The following is a 14,656-nucleotide window of genomic DNA, read 5'->3' on the forward strand; positions in this document are numbered from 1 at the left end:
TACACCCATCTGCCCAGAGAGATTCAGACTGAGGAGCTGTGTACTTCCTCACCAACGACCCACCGTCTATGTACCGAAATAAACCAGCTAGATCAGCATGTCGGCGCGTTTAAAAAGAAACGCTTCTTTACTTTCGGCTTTATACCACGCCACACCCAAGAAACGTAAAGATATTCTGATTCACGGCTCTCCAGATTTTATCCAAGCATTGTGTGAGATTGCTTTAAACCTTTTGAAGGGAAACATCCCTTTATCACCTTCTCAATTCAAAAAATTGAAGAGACAGAAAACAATTATCAAACAAAAACATCAGGTGTTAAAGAAACAGACAGGCGGGTTTCTTTTGCCCCTGCTAGCCGCCGCAATTCCCATGATTGGAGAACTTATCGGAGGGCTCGTTAGAAGTTAATATATGAAAAGATGTCTTTGAGGAAGACCCAGAAAATGTTTCTCGTCCCACCCCATCAGCTAAATCGTATGACTCAACCGGCTGCCACCATCAGAGAAACAGTCGAGGATGAATTGGATGTCAAAATGAGAGCCGTATTAGATGAGCAGGGATTGACCCCGGATGAAAAAATTAAAAAGTACAACGCTTTATTGCAAAGATATTTAACTTTGATGAAGCAGGGTCAGAGAGACCAGCGACGTGTAACTCTAACTCTTCAGAGGGAACAGCCGGACGAATGGCATGATGAGACTGAATTGTCGCATCAAAGCGCTCGGGTTTCATCTAAGACAAACTATAATTTGATGCATACCAGAGAGAGTTTCTCACGTTTAGGGTCAACCATATGATTGAACTTTCTATGCAATCAGATCGCCTTGGCAATATGTCTGTAATGTCACCCAAGTGGTTTTTGACCTTTAGTGTGAGATGGTTTCTTAAAAGAGGTGTAGACCGTGATCTATACATACCTAGCATACCAGAGAGTTTCTCATATCACCGTGACAAGTAAAAATTTAGACTCAATATACTCCATACCATAAAAGTGTCACTTTAGTGGAATTAAAAACAGTACACATTGCTTTGCCATTAGTGTGAGATGCATAAGAACATTGGATAATTGAAAGAATCTTATTTTGACTACACACAGATGACATAATGCCTTGTGAGTATGAGGGGGGGAAAAAAAAGGAGGGGGGACACGTGGTTAAAAGGAGCCCCCATATGCTAATTAGGTCTATGTCTGTCTAAGAGTAACGTCATTTAAGTTTATAAGAATACAATTTGATGGATAGGAACCCTCCAACACACACACACACACACACACACACACACACTTTGAGCAAATTATGTGGAATCCTCCCTTTAGATGAATGAGTCAGTGTTGCTGTTTTTTATCATTGTGAATAAGAACATTGAAAAAATTAAACAGAATTATAATGAACTATAATTATATAACGTTATCCTGGATGATGTAATGTCTAGACAGTCAATTCATACGTAGAACAAAGGGGCCTATATCATACATATGCAAATGAGGGGGCCCCATGGGCACGCGTGGGGAAGGGGGCGGGGCGTGGGAATATGCAAATGAGGTCAAAGGTCAAGGGGGCGGGACGTGGGAATATGCAAATGAGGTCAAAGGTCAGAGCTGTCAAGTTTGACGAAAGGTAGATCCTATATTCTCTCTAAAATAAATCCTTAAAGCTGCACTGATCAATATTTTGTATTATTAACGATGGAAAATATGACTAGGTATAATGAAAAAGGGGTCGCTCGTAGTGACAAACAAAAGTTGTTCAGTTCTAAGAAGTGTTTTTAGCAACGTCCAGGTCATTTCTTATGTTTCGTAGCCTTCAACTTGTTTTGGTTCACTCTCACTGCTCTCTTCAGCACAATTTCCATCAGCAGCAGGCAGCTGTTTTAAGTGCAAAAAGTTCTGACAAAGCCACCTAACCAGCACCAAATGACAGAGAGAGAAACAGTTACAACTAGCCGGTGAACATAGTTGAGCATTCGGCAGCTAAAAAGCCAGATATTGCTCTCACGAGTAGGCCTGTCGCGATAGTCAATACATGGACTTATCACACGATATATGGAAATGACGCAATATATTGCAATTGATAATTTGTATAATTGAAAATAAAGACTTATTCATTTTGACATACAAAAGAATTGTAGTCGATCACGTTGCCTCTGTCATCTCGTTGGGGCTCAGGCATATCATTAAACCAAAACTACACGTATTAAAATCATAGGATTTATTGATTATTCCCAAAACAAAAAAGTAAACTGATAATTGATATTCACCAAATAATTCAAGTTTGTAGCTGATTTGACAATAACCAGTGTATATTCTATTTCTTCTTCATAAAACTTTGAATTGCAGCTGTGTTTGAAAGGCTCTGTGACACTAAATAAACCTGTTTGGTCTTAAAGTCTAAAGCTACATGAGACTCGTAGTAAACCTGCAAAATGTCCCTGAAAGAACTGCTCCCGTGTTGTTTATTGAATTATTTTCTTTGGATGACCAACATGTACCTCCAGACAAAAACCTATATTTAGTATATTATATTTAACATATAAAATAATTTGAGCCAACTTATATTTTGGGGGTTTAGGATGCAAATGAGCGTTTGTCCCCTGATTTATAAATCAAACTATATTACACTGGAGTGTTAGTAATTAAAGAAAACCACAAACAAAAGGTCCTGGTTTTATACTCACGGCAAACGAGCCCCCAACTTGTTACAACCGGCTCACAGGCCACAACGACAGAGGGAGATGCACAGCAACGTAACAATAATAAAGTGACATTTATTAAATAATGATGCAAACAAGAGAACGATGAGGTGTGATTGTCAGTATCAGTGATGATGAATGAAGGTGTATGGATGTAATGGAGAATGTGAGGTGCATGTTGTCAGTAGTTAACAAAGGGAAAACTCAAACAGAGAGAAAACATGTTGGTGCGCAGTCGGGAGAATGCGGCTGCCTGGTCTCGGGACAGGCGGGGGTTAAATAGTCTGGGAGGACCGGCCAGGTGATCACAGTCATCTCATTATCGCCTCCACTACACCTGCAAGTTAACAAGACAAACCACAGTACACATGTAGGACAGGCCCAGGGCCGTCACACCAACAAACAGGACATCATTTTGATGCATTTATTTTATAAGATTATTTGTGTAGCTAGTGTTTGTGTGTATGCAGTAGTTATTATATAGTTGTGAGAACTAGTTTCAGTTTTCTCACATCGCCACAGGGTTTTCTCCCCTAGCCACTGTAGACTGTGACCTCGGTAACTTTGTTAATTATTGTTATTCTTTGTTTATACCGCAATACAGGATGTAGCTTTGTTTTTAAAAAGGTGATATATATATTTTAAGAAGTAATTGTACTTATTAAGGATTGAATGAAAGGTGACTACACCCAAGTTTCAACAGAGCCTTGCCACAGATTTATTATTTCCGCTTAGTGAGTTCACTTGAGATCATCACATCAGATGATTTAGTCAGAGCAGTGGGCCGGCCTCGGTGTGAGAGTCAAAACAATGTGGATTAATTTTGCCTGCAGGAAATCAAACAGTGATTACACCTGAGATATGGCATCAACTTACAGTAGTCACACCAGTTGGACGGCCTTAAGGTGAGCGTCATAAGAACTGGATTTATATTCTGTTCAGGACATCAAACAGTATCGACAGAGGACGTTTAACAGGAGGATGACTGGGATTCAGCGTGTCGTGTTGGTGGTAGTCCTGACCTTTCTGAGTCCTGTAAGAGGAGGTGAGTGAAGAGTTCACAGCCCAGAGATAACAGACGGTAGTCAGCGTTGTCATGGTTACTTTCACCAGAAAAAGGAAGCAAAATAGGAAACATAATAAATGAAAATGGATTCAAATCATTCAGATAGATTTGTGTTGTATGCCATTGTTTTAAGATATTATCATCTGAGACAAAAAGACATGAGCTGAGTTTAGTTTGTGCTACCTAGTGAACAGTTTTACATGAAAATTGTTCACAGCAACCAATGTGATGAAATACAGCCGGTTGTTGAGTGTCACTGGTCTGAGCACCATAAACTTTCCTTGTATGGAGGTGGAAATGCATCTCAAAATCTTGGTTCATAACACTAGAACTATATGTATTTAGCTACGTGCCAGTTAGCTGGAAATACATCTTTTCCTGATGAACTGTGTTCTTCATAACATTTTTCAATCAAATAGAAATTTTCTGTGCATAATTTTAGAAACATTCACCTAAAGTTCAGCCCTTTGTGTTTGTATTTCTTTAACTTTAGGATGTTCACTAGAGTTTAAAATAAATCTCTGTTGGTTTGAACAAAGTGAGTTTATGTAGATTGACACACTCACTGATATTTAACTTACAAATGAAAAAACAATATCCGTAATATCTACAAAAGTGCAAAACACTTCTTTTCATTTAGGTCAAATGTGAAGTGGCAAAGATACAAACAGAATCTTGTATTAGGGAAATATTTATATTGATAATTATATATGAAGAAGTAATTGTATTTGTAGTAATAAGTGGACTAAAGTAAATTAAATCTGCTGTATGTAGTAGGGTAGGGGGGGCCTGTAATTATCATGTCAGCTGTCTAACTGGAATCCTGTCGGGGTGCATTCCTACTGTACACTGACAAAACACACAAACACACAGGGTGAAACCAGAGCTACGTTCTACAGAGTAAGAACAAAATGAATTATGTACAAACACAAACTTGGACTAGGAAAACATTTTCATTGATAATTAGATATAAACAGAGCAGGTAACAAGTGGAGTATATTAAAATAAATCAGCTGTAAAGTGAGAGAGGGCTGAAATGCTAATCATGTCAGCTGTATCTGACTCTGCAAAACCTGTCAGGATACATTCTTACTGCGCGCGCGCGCACACGCACGCACACACACACACACACACACACACACACACACACACACACACACTAATAGGGATCAGCAGGTATCAGACACAGTAGAACAACAAGGAAATACTTTCATCAGGAATTTAAAACAACCTGCAGCCGTTTTAAATTCCTGATGAAAGTATTTCCTAATGTTGCTACGGCTACCTGAAGAACCCAACCCATGTCTCTCTCATCTCTTGTCATTTACTGTAAATCCTCTTTTTTCAATTCAGTTGTTTTTATATTTATTTCCAAAAAGAAAATACATAACTTGCAATACGTTTTGTTCACTCATGCGAGACAGTGAATGTAAATGTGCAACCATGTATTGTGTGTATGTTTTTTTAATGTGAGATGTGCAGGCTTTGAAAACATACAGTACATGTGCATATTTAACCATTTATATGCGAGTGTGTTTATAATTACTAGCAGTAGTGAACATCATTCTTTCTCATTATTATTATGGTTTTTTGATGAGTTATTGTAAACTGTCATTGCTTGGCTGTAAAGGATCACAGGTCACAAAGGGTTACAAAAAAAACTATTTTTACAGCCATGCTTTTACTGAGGATTAACAGGACTAACATTGGCAAAGTATTCATTTTTGATGCAGGTCTGATACAAGTCTCTCAAATGGCAATATTCAGTTATGTTAGAGTATGTAAATAAATATGATCAACATATTAATAACCAGGCCTTTAAAGACAGCTGACTTGGATTTTGCTGCCATTTTCTCTGAACTGAACTTCTCTTTACCTGATGTGTTGCAGATGATACTCAGGTCTCCTGCGTTTTCATGGAGAGCTGCATCTTACCGTGCAGCTTTAAGCCTGGTGATGAAGCAGTCATCCACTGGTATCAGATGACAACAAACGACACTCTGGCTCATTCCTACTATCACAACCAGGACCAGTTTAAACTACAGGACCAGCACTTCAGAGGCAGGACGTCGCTGTTCAAGGACCAGATCTCCAGCGGAAACTCCTCGCTCCGGTTGACAGGGGTGGAGGTTCAGGACCAGGGAAGATACAAGTGCTACACCAGCATCATCACTGGCAACAAGGAGTTATTTATCAAGCTGAATGTGGACGGTATGAGAAACACACAGTTATAACAGAAAACAAATATTAATAACTCTTTAAGTTAACTTAACAGTTATCATTTCAGAAGGTAGCTACCTGGAACACAAGTCAGGGCCTGATCACCCCCAGATGGGTCTCCCGGGCGAGGGTGTCTGATGTTAAGACCCTAAACACCTGATGACCCCGGGTCTATCACTGACGATGGGTCCAGGTTGCATTGCAAGTTGTATCATGTGACTTCAGAACTTTACAGAACGTTTAAGAAACATGAGAAACCGTGACTCTTTCCAATTCAAAGTTTTGTGAATCACAATGTCAAATTGCATTAACATGTTGTTAATTTAGACATTAATTAGAAAATATAAGAGAGAAAAACTGTCATGGCTAAATTAAAGAGGACCCTTGATCTCTCACCTAAAGATATCGGAAGGAAAATGGGTAAGATGAGTACCCACAAGTCTCCAAATATCAAACACTCCCAGTTTATGATAATCCCATGCAGTTTAGGGCACAAACCATTCAAACCTTTTTTTTTTAAACAGTATAACCCTAAACTTTGAGTTACAGAAATTAGGTATGACTGGAAAGCTGACTCTTGGGGATTCAATGAGTCCAGTCATATTTATGTGTGATGATGTCCCCACATTAGGCATTTCATTGTAGTGAGACTTTTTTTTTTTAAACTTGACCTCACTGTATACTATGACAGTTAAACAATTATATTTAAAAAATTGCATTATATTAAATCCTAACAGTATATCGTCGACCTAGTCTCTTTAGTGAGAAACTTACTGTGCTGATTGCAACAGAAAACACAATATAAGCAAAAGTTACATCTTAAAGAGAAAGTTATGATTGTCTTAAAACTGTCTTACTCTTAGTAGAAGTGGTTTATCCATCACACTAGTTCTTTTTTTAATTCATACATTTGCAAGTTAACTTTACTATTTATTTTCTTAAATACTACTACTTACTATCTTTTTTTATCCCTGTTGCTAAAACATCAGACCTTTCTAGGGGAAACTATTTAAACATGAAGATGTGATAAATATTGTATTTCTGCTTTATCTGGTAACGGGGTAATAGGCATGAGCAGTGAGGATAGCACCATAGAATTGTGTGTGTGTGTGTGTGTGTGTGTGTGTGTGTGTGTGTGTGTGTGTGTGTGTGTGTGTGTGTGTGTGTGTGTGTGTGTGTGTGTGTGTGTGTGTGAGAAAGTGGTTGGAAAGATGCTTTTAGTACCGTTTGATTGGCAGATCAATCAAGGCAGAAACAACACAGAGCTTCAAAAGTCTCCCACATCACCACTTTAAAACAAGTTCCTATAAAGTCAATCTTCTTTTCTTTTTTCTTGCAGCTCCTGTCGATAGAGTCAACATTCAGCAGGTAGAGAACAGGATCACCTGCAGCTCAGAAGGGATCTACCCTCAGCCTGAGCTCACCTGGTCCACCAGCCCTCCGTCCAACGTGAGCTTGGAGAACAATACCACAGTCCAGCAGACTGAACAGCTGCTCTACAACATCAACAGCTCTCTGATAGCTTCAGTTACTGATCTGGTCTACAGCTGCACCGTGAGCACACGCACAAACAAGAGGACAGCCACTTTGAGGCAACTGTGTGAGTATTGTTGTTGATATCTGCCCTTTGAGTTAAAAAAAAAAGATTCCTCCCTGGCTGCAACCAAACAATATAAAACCTGCAGCTGGGATTAACCCTTGTTTTCATTTGGTTTTCAGCTTTACTGCAAACTAACAGAAAAGAAAAAGGAACAACCATAGAACTTGTTTTTGTGTTGGATCATTTCAGCTTCTATCAGTGGTTCCAGCAGTGACACAACAATCCCCTGCACTTCAAACACTTCACTAACAGGCTTCAGCCTCACCTGGAGGTTCAACCTCAGTCAGCTCATCCTGAACCAGACCGGAGACAACGTCCTCTACACAGTCTCAGAGGAGTGGAGGCAGCAGGTGAAGAGTGTGTCTGAGTCAGGCAGCCTCACACTAAAAGACCTATCTTCAGATCAAGAGGGGATATACACGTGTGAACTCAGTAATGCTGAGGAGACCTACGTAACCAACACTCTTCTGAGGATAGAGAAAAGTCAAGGAAAGGGAGCAAGAGCTGGTAAGTTATTTTTTGAGCAAGAACTGATATCATCTGTAATACCTGTATTTGACCTGAAAGAATCAAAACATGTAACCTGTCAGTATTTCTATCAACCGTCAAAAACAATGTACTAAAAAAAGCCATGATAACAACAGATTAGAAAACTCACTTTTACATTTTACCATGAAAATATTTAGATTATTTACACACTGCAATACAGTCTTTGTAAAGAGTTAGTTAGTTGTGATTCACACTTGTGCAACTTTGGTCACTGGACAGTTTCAATTAAGTGCCTCTTTTTCTATTTCTGGGGATTCAACCAATTATGGAGCTATTATAGGCGGTGTGTCTGGAGTACTTGTGTTTGCTGTACTTGCAGTAGCCGTCCTGTTCTGCTACTGTAAAAGGAGGGGAGGTAAAATGACATTCTCTCACTACTTTTAAATTGATGTACAGTATGTTTGTATAATTATTTTGTTTATTGTTTGCATAGAGAGATTTACCATTTACAAATCAACCCAGGATGCACAAACAGCAGAAGCTCACAGACACAAAGTTTACATATACTGTTTGAAAATCCTGTTTTCCTGCTGCACAACTTGATCTCACACAACTCATGCTTTTGGTGTGAAGGAATGGCTTCCTCATAAGCTCTCAGTCAACCAGTTTTGTCTTCCATTCTGTGACTGATAATGTCTGAAACTCATCTATTGATGATATTGTCTTTTATATGTTTAAGGTAAAAAAAACAAGTCAAACCGTGATGACGCAAAAGGGTAAGTAAATCATAAATGCTCTGTGACACCATAAACACTTCAGTATGTGATTACCCTGTTAAAAGAGAATATTGCTGAATGCAAAATGCCCGATATGAAAACATTCAACTTTCTTACTGAAATTGGGATAACAAAAAAATCTGACCAAATCAAATGAAGGAATCATGAATGTTGTTGAGATTGGTTTGAGTTTTACCTTTTTTATGTTTTGGTGCTGAATTTGACTGCAGTAAAACTGAAATGGAGCACCTCAACGGAGAGAAAAAGTGAAGCACCAGAAGAACAACAACAATATAAAGAACAAAAAGAAGTCTCAAATGCAGAAGAAGACGGAGCCCAAGACAACTGAAGGATTACATTTCACCTGGATCTGCTGCGTTTATGCGAACAAACTTTTTTGTCTTCCAGTATCTCCGGGAAGAACAGTCTTTTCACGTTACAAGTGTACGTGAATAACGTTGCTTTAAAAGAAGTGTTAAATAAATATATCATAGTTATTAGTCATATTAGATGAAGACACAATTTCTGGGACTATTTGCACCTATTTTGCATTAATATTGCCGCCACACCAGGGGTCATGGTCACTTTCTTCAAGATCTGGTTTCCATATAACAACTCGGCAAACATGTTGACATGTCATAGTAGGAAAAGCACAGGTGTATTCAGAACCATTACTGATGGCTGCATTCCACTTAGGAGAGGACCTGGTATTGTGCATGCTGACTCACTGAAATAGCTCACTGGGACACTTGATGGAATTGAGCCATCTATTAAGGTTATCAATTTCAGCCGTGCTTTTCCTACTATGACAAGTCCAAATGTCTGCTGTGAAAAAGGTCCGTTAAGTTAAGTTGACACGTTGAAATTTACATTTCACTGAACTGTAACTCATTACGTTAAATGGAGGTAAATTATAGAAAACAGTTAATAATTTATTCATCAGATCATTTTTTACAGTGTGGCTTCTCCTTACTGGAGCCTTGAAGAAAAACAAAACAGCAAAGTCCAAATAATAGACCAGTCTTAAGTTGAAATCATTTGAAGTTTGTTATCAGCTAAAGTAAGGGTGAACTTACCTTTGAGTCTGTTTGGGACTCACATCTGATAGCTGATGAAGGACACTTTGCACCCAAACTGTGATGCTCTGCACTAAACTGTTTCTACAACACAATATGCTTTGAAGGATTTGTTTTGAAGACTCCGACTCATGAAGTACCTAATGTCCTGATGCTCCACTCAGACTAAACAGTAGTGATAATAACAATAGACAAAGCAGCTCTGCTTTCAGCTCAAGTCAGTGAAGTATTAAACTCCTCAGCCAAAGACTTTAAATGTACAGCTTTACTACCATCTGGTGGTTATTTATGATAAAGTATTTACTATGGTGCAAATTAAGGGATTTGGGGCCAAATACTGGTACTAAAAAACTAAAAATGTGTTTTCTCAATGAGCTACTTACTGTTGGCGATGGAACAGTTTGGGCTGTTTCACATCAGAGATTTCTGTTTTTGTGTGTTGTTTGAGTATTTTTTCACTTAAATCTTTGTTACTTATTTAGTCATGAATATTTATGTTTTCAGATGCTTTAAATGATCAGTGTGACATTTAGAGACATATACTTTAGTAAAAAACATCAGTGCTTGATTTGATTTTTGTTTTTTTTAGGATCCCCATTAGCTGGTGCAGAACATCAGCTGCACTTCCTGGGGTCCACACAAAACATAAAACATTACAACAGATAAGACCTTTTCTGTGCCACATTTCAATCGCACATTTTTTAAATTTGAAGACACAGAAGTCCAAAAAGGCAGAAATGTAATCCGTTTAAAGTGGAAAAGTTAGCAAATTGAAGATGTAAATAGATATTTTTTGGAGTAAACACTAATGTTGCAGAACTTTACAAATCTATTTTGACTTATTTGCTCTTGTCTTTTTTTTTAAAATGAATGTTGTGTCAGGCAGATATGATATGAGTGACAGAAGAGTTTCAGAGTTTTTAGCAGCAGCAGTTTCATGTTTACAATCAGTCTGCATCTCAAAAGTCCAGTTTTCATTTTGCTGCAGCTCCAGAGAATGAGCTGAGGTGCTGGGTGATGTACTTTGATTCAGTGTGTAGTTAATTTGTATTTTTTTTTGTTTTAACTTAAACTTAAAAATCTATTTTGACTTATTTGCTCTTGTCTTTTTTTTAATAGCAAGTATATTTGTATGTATGTTTTGTTTAACATTAAAACATGATTTATAAAATCATGCCAACAATTATTAGGCTATTTTAATAGCTTAGTATTTTATGCACTAAACAGGTATGTATAAAGGCTTTAGGCTGCCCTACACGTTATTATAGGCCCAGTTTTACATGCAACTTCATTTTATACAATATATGTAGGGGGTCCCTGATCTGTCTCTCTTTCAGTTAAGGGGTCCTTGGTTTAAAAAACATTGAAGCCCCCTTTTCTAAAGACATAAATACATTGATGCTGATCCTGCACAGTGTGAGGAGACAGTATACCAGTGTTCTCAACCTTTTCAGCTTGTGACCCTTTAAAATAAAGCAGCATGCTCTTGTGTCCTCTAATCACGAGGTCTTTAGTGTAGACATAGATGAGCAGTGTCCCCTCTCAGATAGCTGGATGTATTTGAAGGTTTTGTGGGGAAAGTACACATGATTTTGTGCTACATTTCTTTTCTTTTTGTCCCCCTATTATGACTCAAAATTGTCTTGGGACCCCGTGGGAATCACTACTGCATGTTGTGGTGCAGAAGGCCTGTAGGTGGCGTCGTGCACCTTAATGAAATTTGCAGTCCACCATCTGCAATTTACAAGTACACAAATAAAGGTATTTGTTGTTTTAATTAAACATCAGTAACGGATAAACCTGAATATAAAAAAGTGATTTAAAAAAACTGTAAGGACACTTAGGCTAGATTCAATTAATCTAAGATATTCTGGCCAATGTGTTTCTCAAATAAAATAAATCCTTAAAGCTGCACTGATCAATATTTTGTATTATTAACGATGGAAAATATGACTAGGTATAATGAAAAAGGGGTCGCTCGTAGTGACAAACAAAAGTTGTTCAGTTCTAAGAAGTGTTTTTAGCAACGTCCAGGTCATTTCTTATGTTTCGTAGCCTTCAACTTGTTTTGGTTCACTCTCACTGCTCTCTTCAGCACAATTTCCATCAGCAGCAGGCAGCTGTTTTAAGTGCAAAAAGTTCTGACAAAGCCACCTAACCAGCACCAAATGACAGAGAGAGAAACAGTTACAACTAGCCGGTGAACATAGTTGAGCATTCGGCAGCTAAAAAGCCAGATATTGCTCTCACGAGTAGGCCTGTCGCGATAGTCAATACATGGACTTATCACACGATATATGGAAATGACGCAATATATTGCAATTGATAATTTGTATAATTGAAAATAAAGACATTCATTTTGACATACAAAAGAATTGTAGTCGATCACGTTGCCTCTGTCATCTCGTCGGGGCACAGGCATATCATTAAACCAAAACTACACGTATTAAAAATCATAGGATTTATTGATTATTCCCAAAACAAAAAAAGTAAACTGATAATTGATATTCACCAAATAATTCAAGTTTGTAGCTGATTTGACAATAACCAGTGTATATTCTATTTCTTCTTCATAAAACTTTGAATTGCAGCTGTGTTTGAAAGGCTCTGTGACACTAAATAAACCTGTTTGGTCTTAAAGTCTAAAGATACATGAGACTCGTAGTAAACCTGCAAAATGTCCCTGAAAGAACTGCTCCCGTGTTGTTTATTGAATTATTTTCTTTGGATGACCAACATGTACCTCCAGACAAAAACCTATATTTAGTATATTATATTTAACATATAAAATAATTTGAGCCAACTTATATTTTGGGGGTTTAGGATGCAAATGAGCGTTTGTCCCCTGATTTATAAATCAAACTATATTACACATGACTGGAGTGTTAGTAATTAAAGAAAACCACAAACAAAAGGTCCTGGTTTTATACTCACGGCAAACGAGCCCCCAACTTGTTACAACCGGCTCACAGGCCACAACGACAGAGGGAGATGCACAGCAACGTAACAATAATAAAGTGACATTTATTAAATAATGATGCAAACAAGAGAACGATGAGGTGTGATTGTCAGTATCAGTGATGATGAATGAAGGTTTATGGATGTAATGGAGAATGTGAGGTGCATGTTGTCAGTAGTTAACAAAGGGAAAACTCAAACAGAGAGAAAACATGTTGGTGCGCAGTCGGGAGAATGCGGCTGCCTGGTCTCGGGACAGGCGGGGGTTAAATAGTCTGGGAGGACCGGCCAGGTGATCACAGTCATCTCATTATCGCCTCCACTACACCTGCAAGTTAACAAGACAAACCACAGTACACATGTAGGACAGGCCCAGGGCCGTCACACCAACAAACAGGACATCATTTTGATGCATTTATTTTATAAGATTATTTGTGTAGCTAGTGTTTGTGTGTGTACAGTAGTTATTATATAGTTGTGAGAACTAGTTTCAGTTTTCTCACATCGCCACAGGGTTTTCTCCCCTAGCCACTGTAGCCTCCCGAGTTAACCCACGTAGCTGTTGGGGTTGCCTTCTTCCGCCTTCCCAGCCGTCGTGGGGGTTCTCACACCAACATCTTCTGCCTGCGCCACCGTTGGGGTCTTCACTATTTACCCATAGCTGGGGCTATTTACCCATAGCTGGGACAGTGGTTGACGGGCATCAGGGCGTTTCCACTCACCGATGGGCCTGCATGCCACGTCTCTGGGGCCCACTGCTGCTCCGAGATCCCGTACAACTTAGCCTGGAACCACAAGGGACCAGTTACCATGTGTGCCACGGGGAGGCGTGTACGAGATCTTGGCAGTGGAGAGGCTATGGACCGGCTGAGGAGGCTTACACACTCGGCTCCTCTTCTCGCCCCTGAGAACAAAGGGCTATCCGGTGGCAGTAGCTGAAAGCAGAGAGTGGCAAGCAGAAGCAGCATGCACTAACTACAGGCACTACTACTCCAACACTACTGCACTGACGCATCACACGCCCTGCGTGCAAACGCACACACGCACACAGACAGACAGACAGACAGACAGACCCACCCACACACAGACAGACTCACCCACACACAGACAGACAGACCAACCCACACACAGACAGACAGACAGACAGACAGACCCACCCACACACAGACTGACAGACCCACCCACCCACACACAGACAGACCCACACTCAGACAGACAGACCCACCCACACACAGACAGACCCACCCACCCACACACAGACAGACAGACAGACAGACCCACCCACCCACACACAGAGAGACAGACAGACTCACCCACCCACAGACAGATAGACAGACAGACAGACCCACCCACCCACAGACAGACAGACAGACAGACAGACCCACCCACACACAGACAGACCAACCCACACAGACAGACAGACAGACCCACACACACACACACAGACAGACACTATACAGACAGACCCACCCACACACAGACATACCCACCCACACTCAGACAGACAGACCCACCCACACAGACTGACAGACCCACACTCAGACAGACAGACCCACCCACACACAGACTGACAGACCCACACACAGACAGACAGACCCACCCACCCACACACAGACAGACAGACCCACCCACCCACAGACAGACAGACAGACAGACGGACAGACCCACCGACACACACACACACACACACATACACACACAGACCCACCCTCACACAGACAGACAGACCCTCCCTCACACAGACATACCCACCCACCCACACACACACACACCCCAACCCAC

General features: G+C 39.7%; 1 protein-coding gene and 2 long non-coding RNA genes across 3 annotated transcripts; 1 reads left to right on the plus strand and 2 right to left on the minus strand.

The window, feature by feature from the left end:
• Positions 1-2,744: 2,744 nt before the first annotated feature.
• LOC144537002 (uncharacterized) lies at positions 2,745-3,344 on the minus strand. Its single transcript, XR_013503798.1, has 2 exons — positions 3,202-3,344; positions 2,745-3,026 (listed from the first exon to the last, which is right to left on the minus strand). It is a non-coding gene; the product is annotated as an uncharacterized LOC144537002 (long non-coding RNA).
• Positions 3,345-3,463: 119 nt separating this feature from the next.
• On the plus strand, positions 3,464-11,006 carry LOC144537000 (V-set domain-containing T-cell activation inhibitor 1-like). The gene is made up of 7 exons (XM_078280389.1): positions 3,464-3,734; positions 5,646-5,966; positions 7,315-7,575; positions 7,765-8,079; positions 8,372-8,479; positions 8,804-8,838; positions 9,051-11,006. The coding sequence occupies exons 1-7, from the start codon at positions 3,671-3,673 to the stop codon at positions 9,108-9,110; spliced, it is 1,164 nt and encodes a 387-aa protein (XP_078136515.1). The 5' UTR covers positions 3,464-3,670; the 3' UTR covers positions 9,111-11,006.
• Positions 11,007-12,920: 1,914 nt separating this feature from the next.
• LOC144537263 (uncharacterized) lies at positions 12,921-13,991 on the minus strand. Its single transcript, XR_013503838.1, has 2 exons — positions 13,378-13,991; positions 12,921-13,202 (listed from the first exon to the last, which is right to left on the minus strand). It is a non-coding gene; the product is annotated as an uncharacterized LOC144537263 (long non-coding RNA).
• Between the last annotated feature and the right edge of the window lie 665 nt (positions 13,992-14,656).

This window comes from Sander vitreus, chromosome 22 (assembly GCF_031162955.1).
Source record: "Sander vitreus isolate 19-12246 chromosome 22, sanVit1, whole genome shotgun sequence".
Classification (NCBI taxonomy): Eukaryota; Metazoa; Chordata; class Actinopteri; order Perciformes; family Percidae; genus Sander; species Sander vitreus.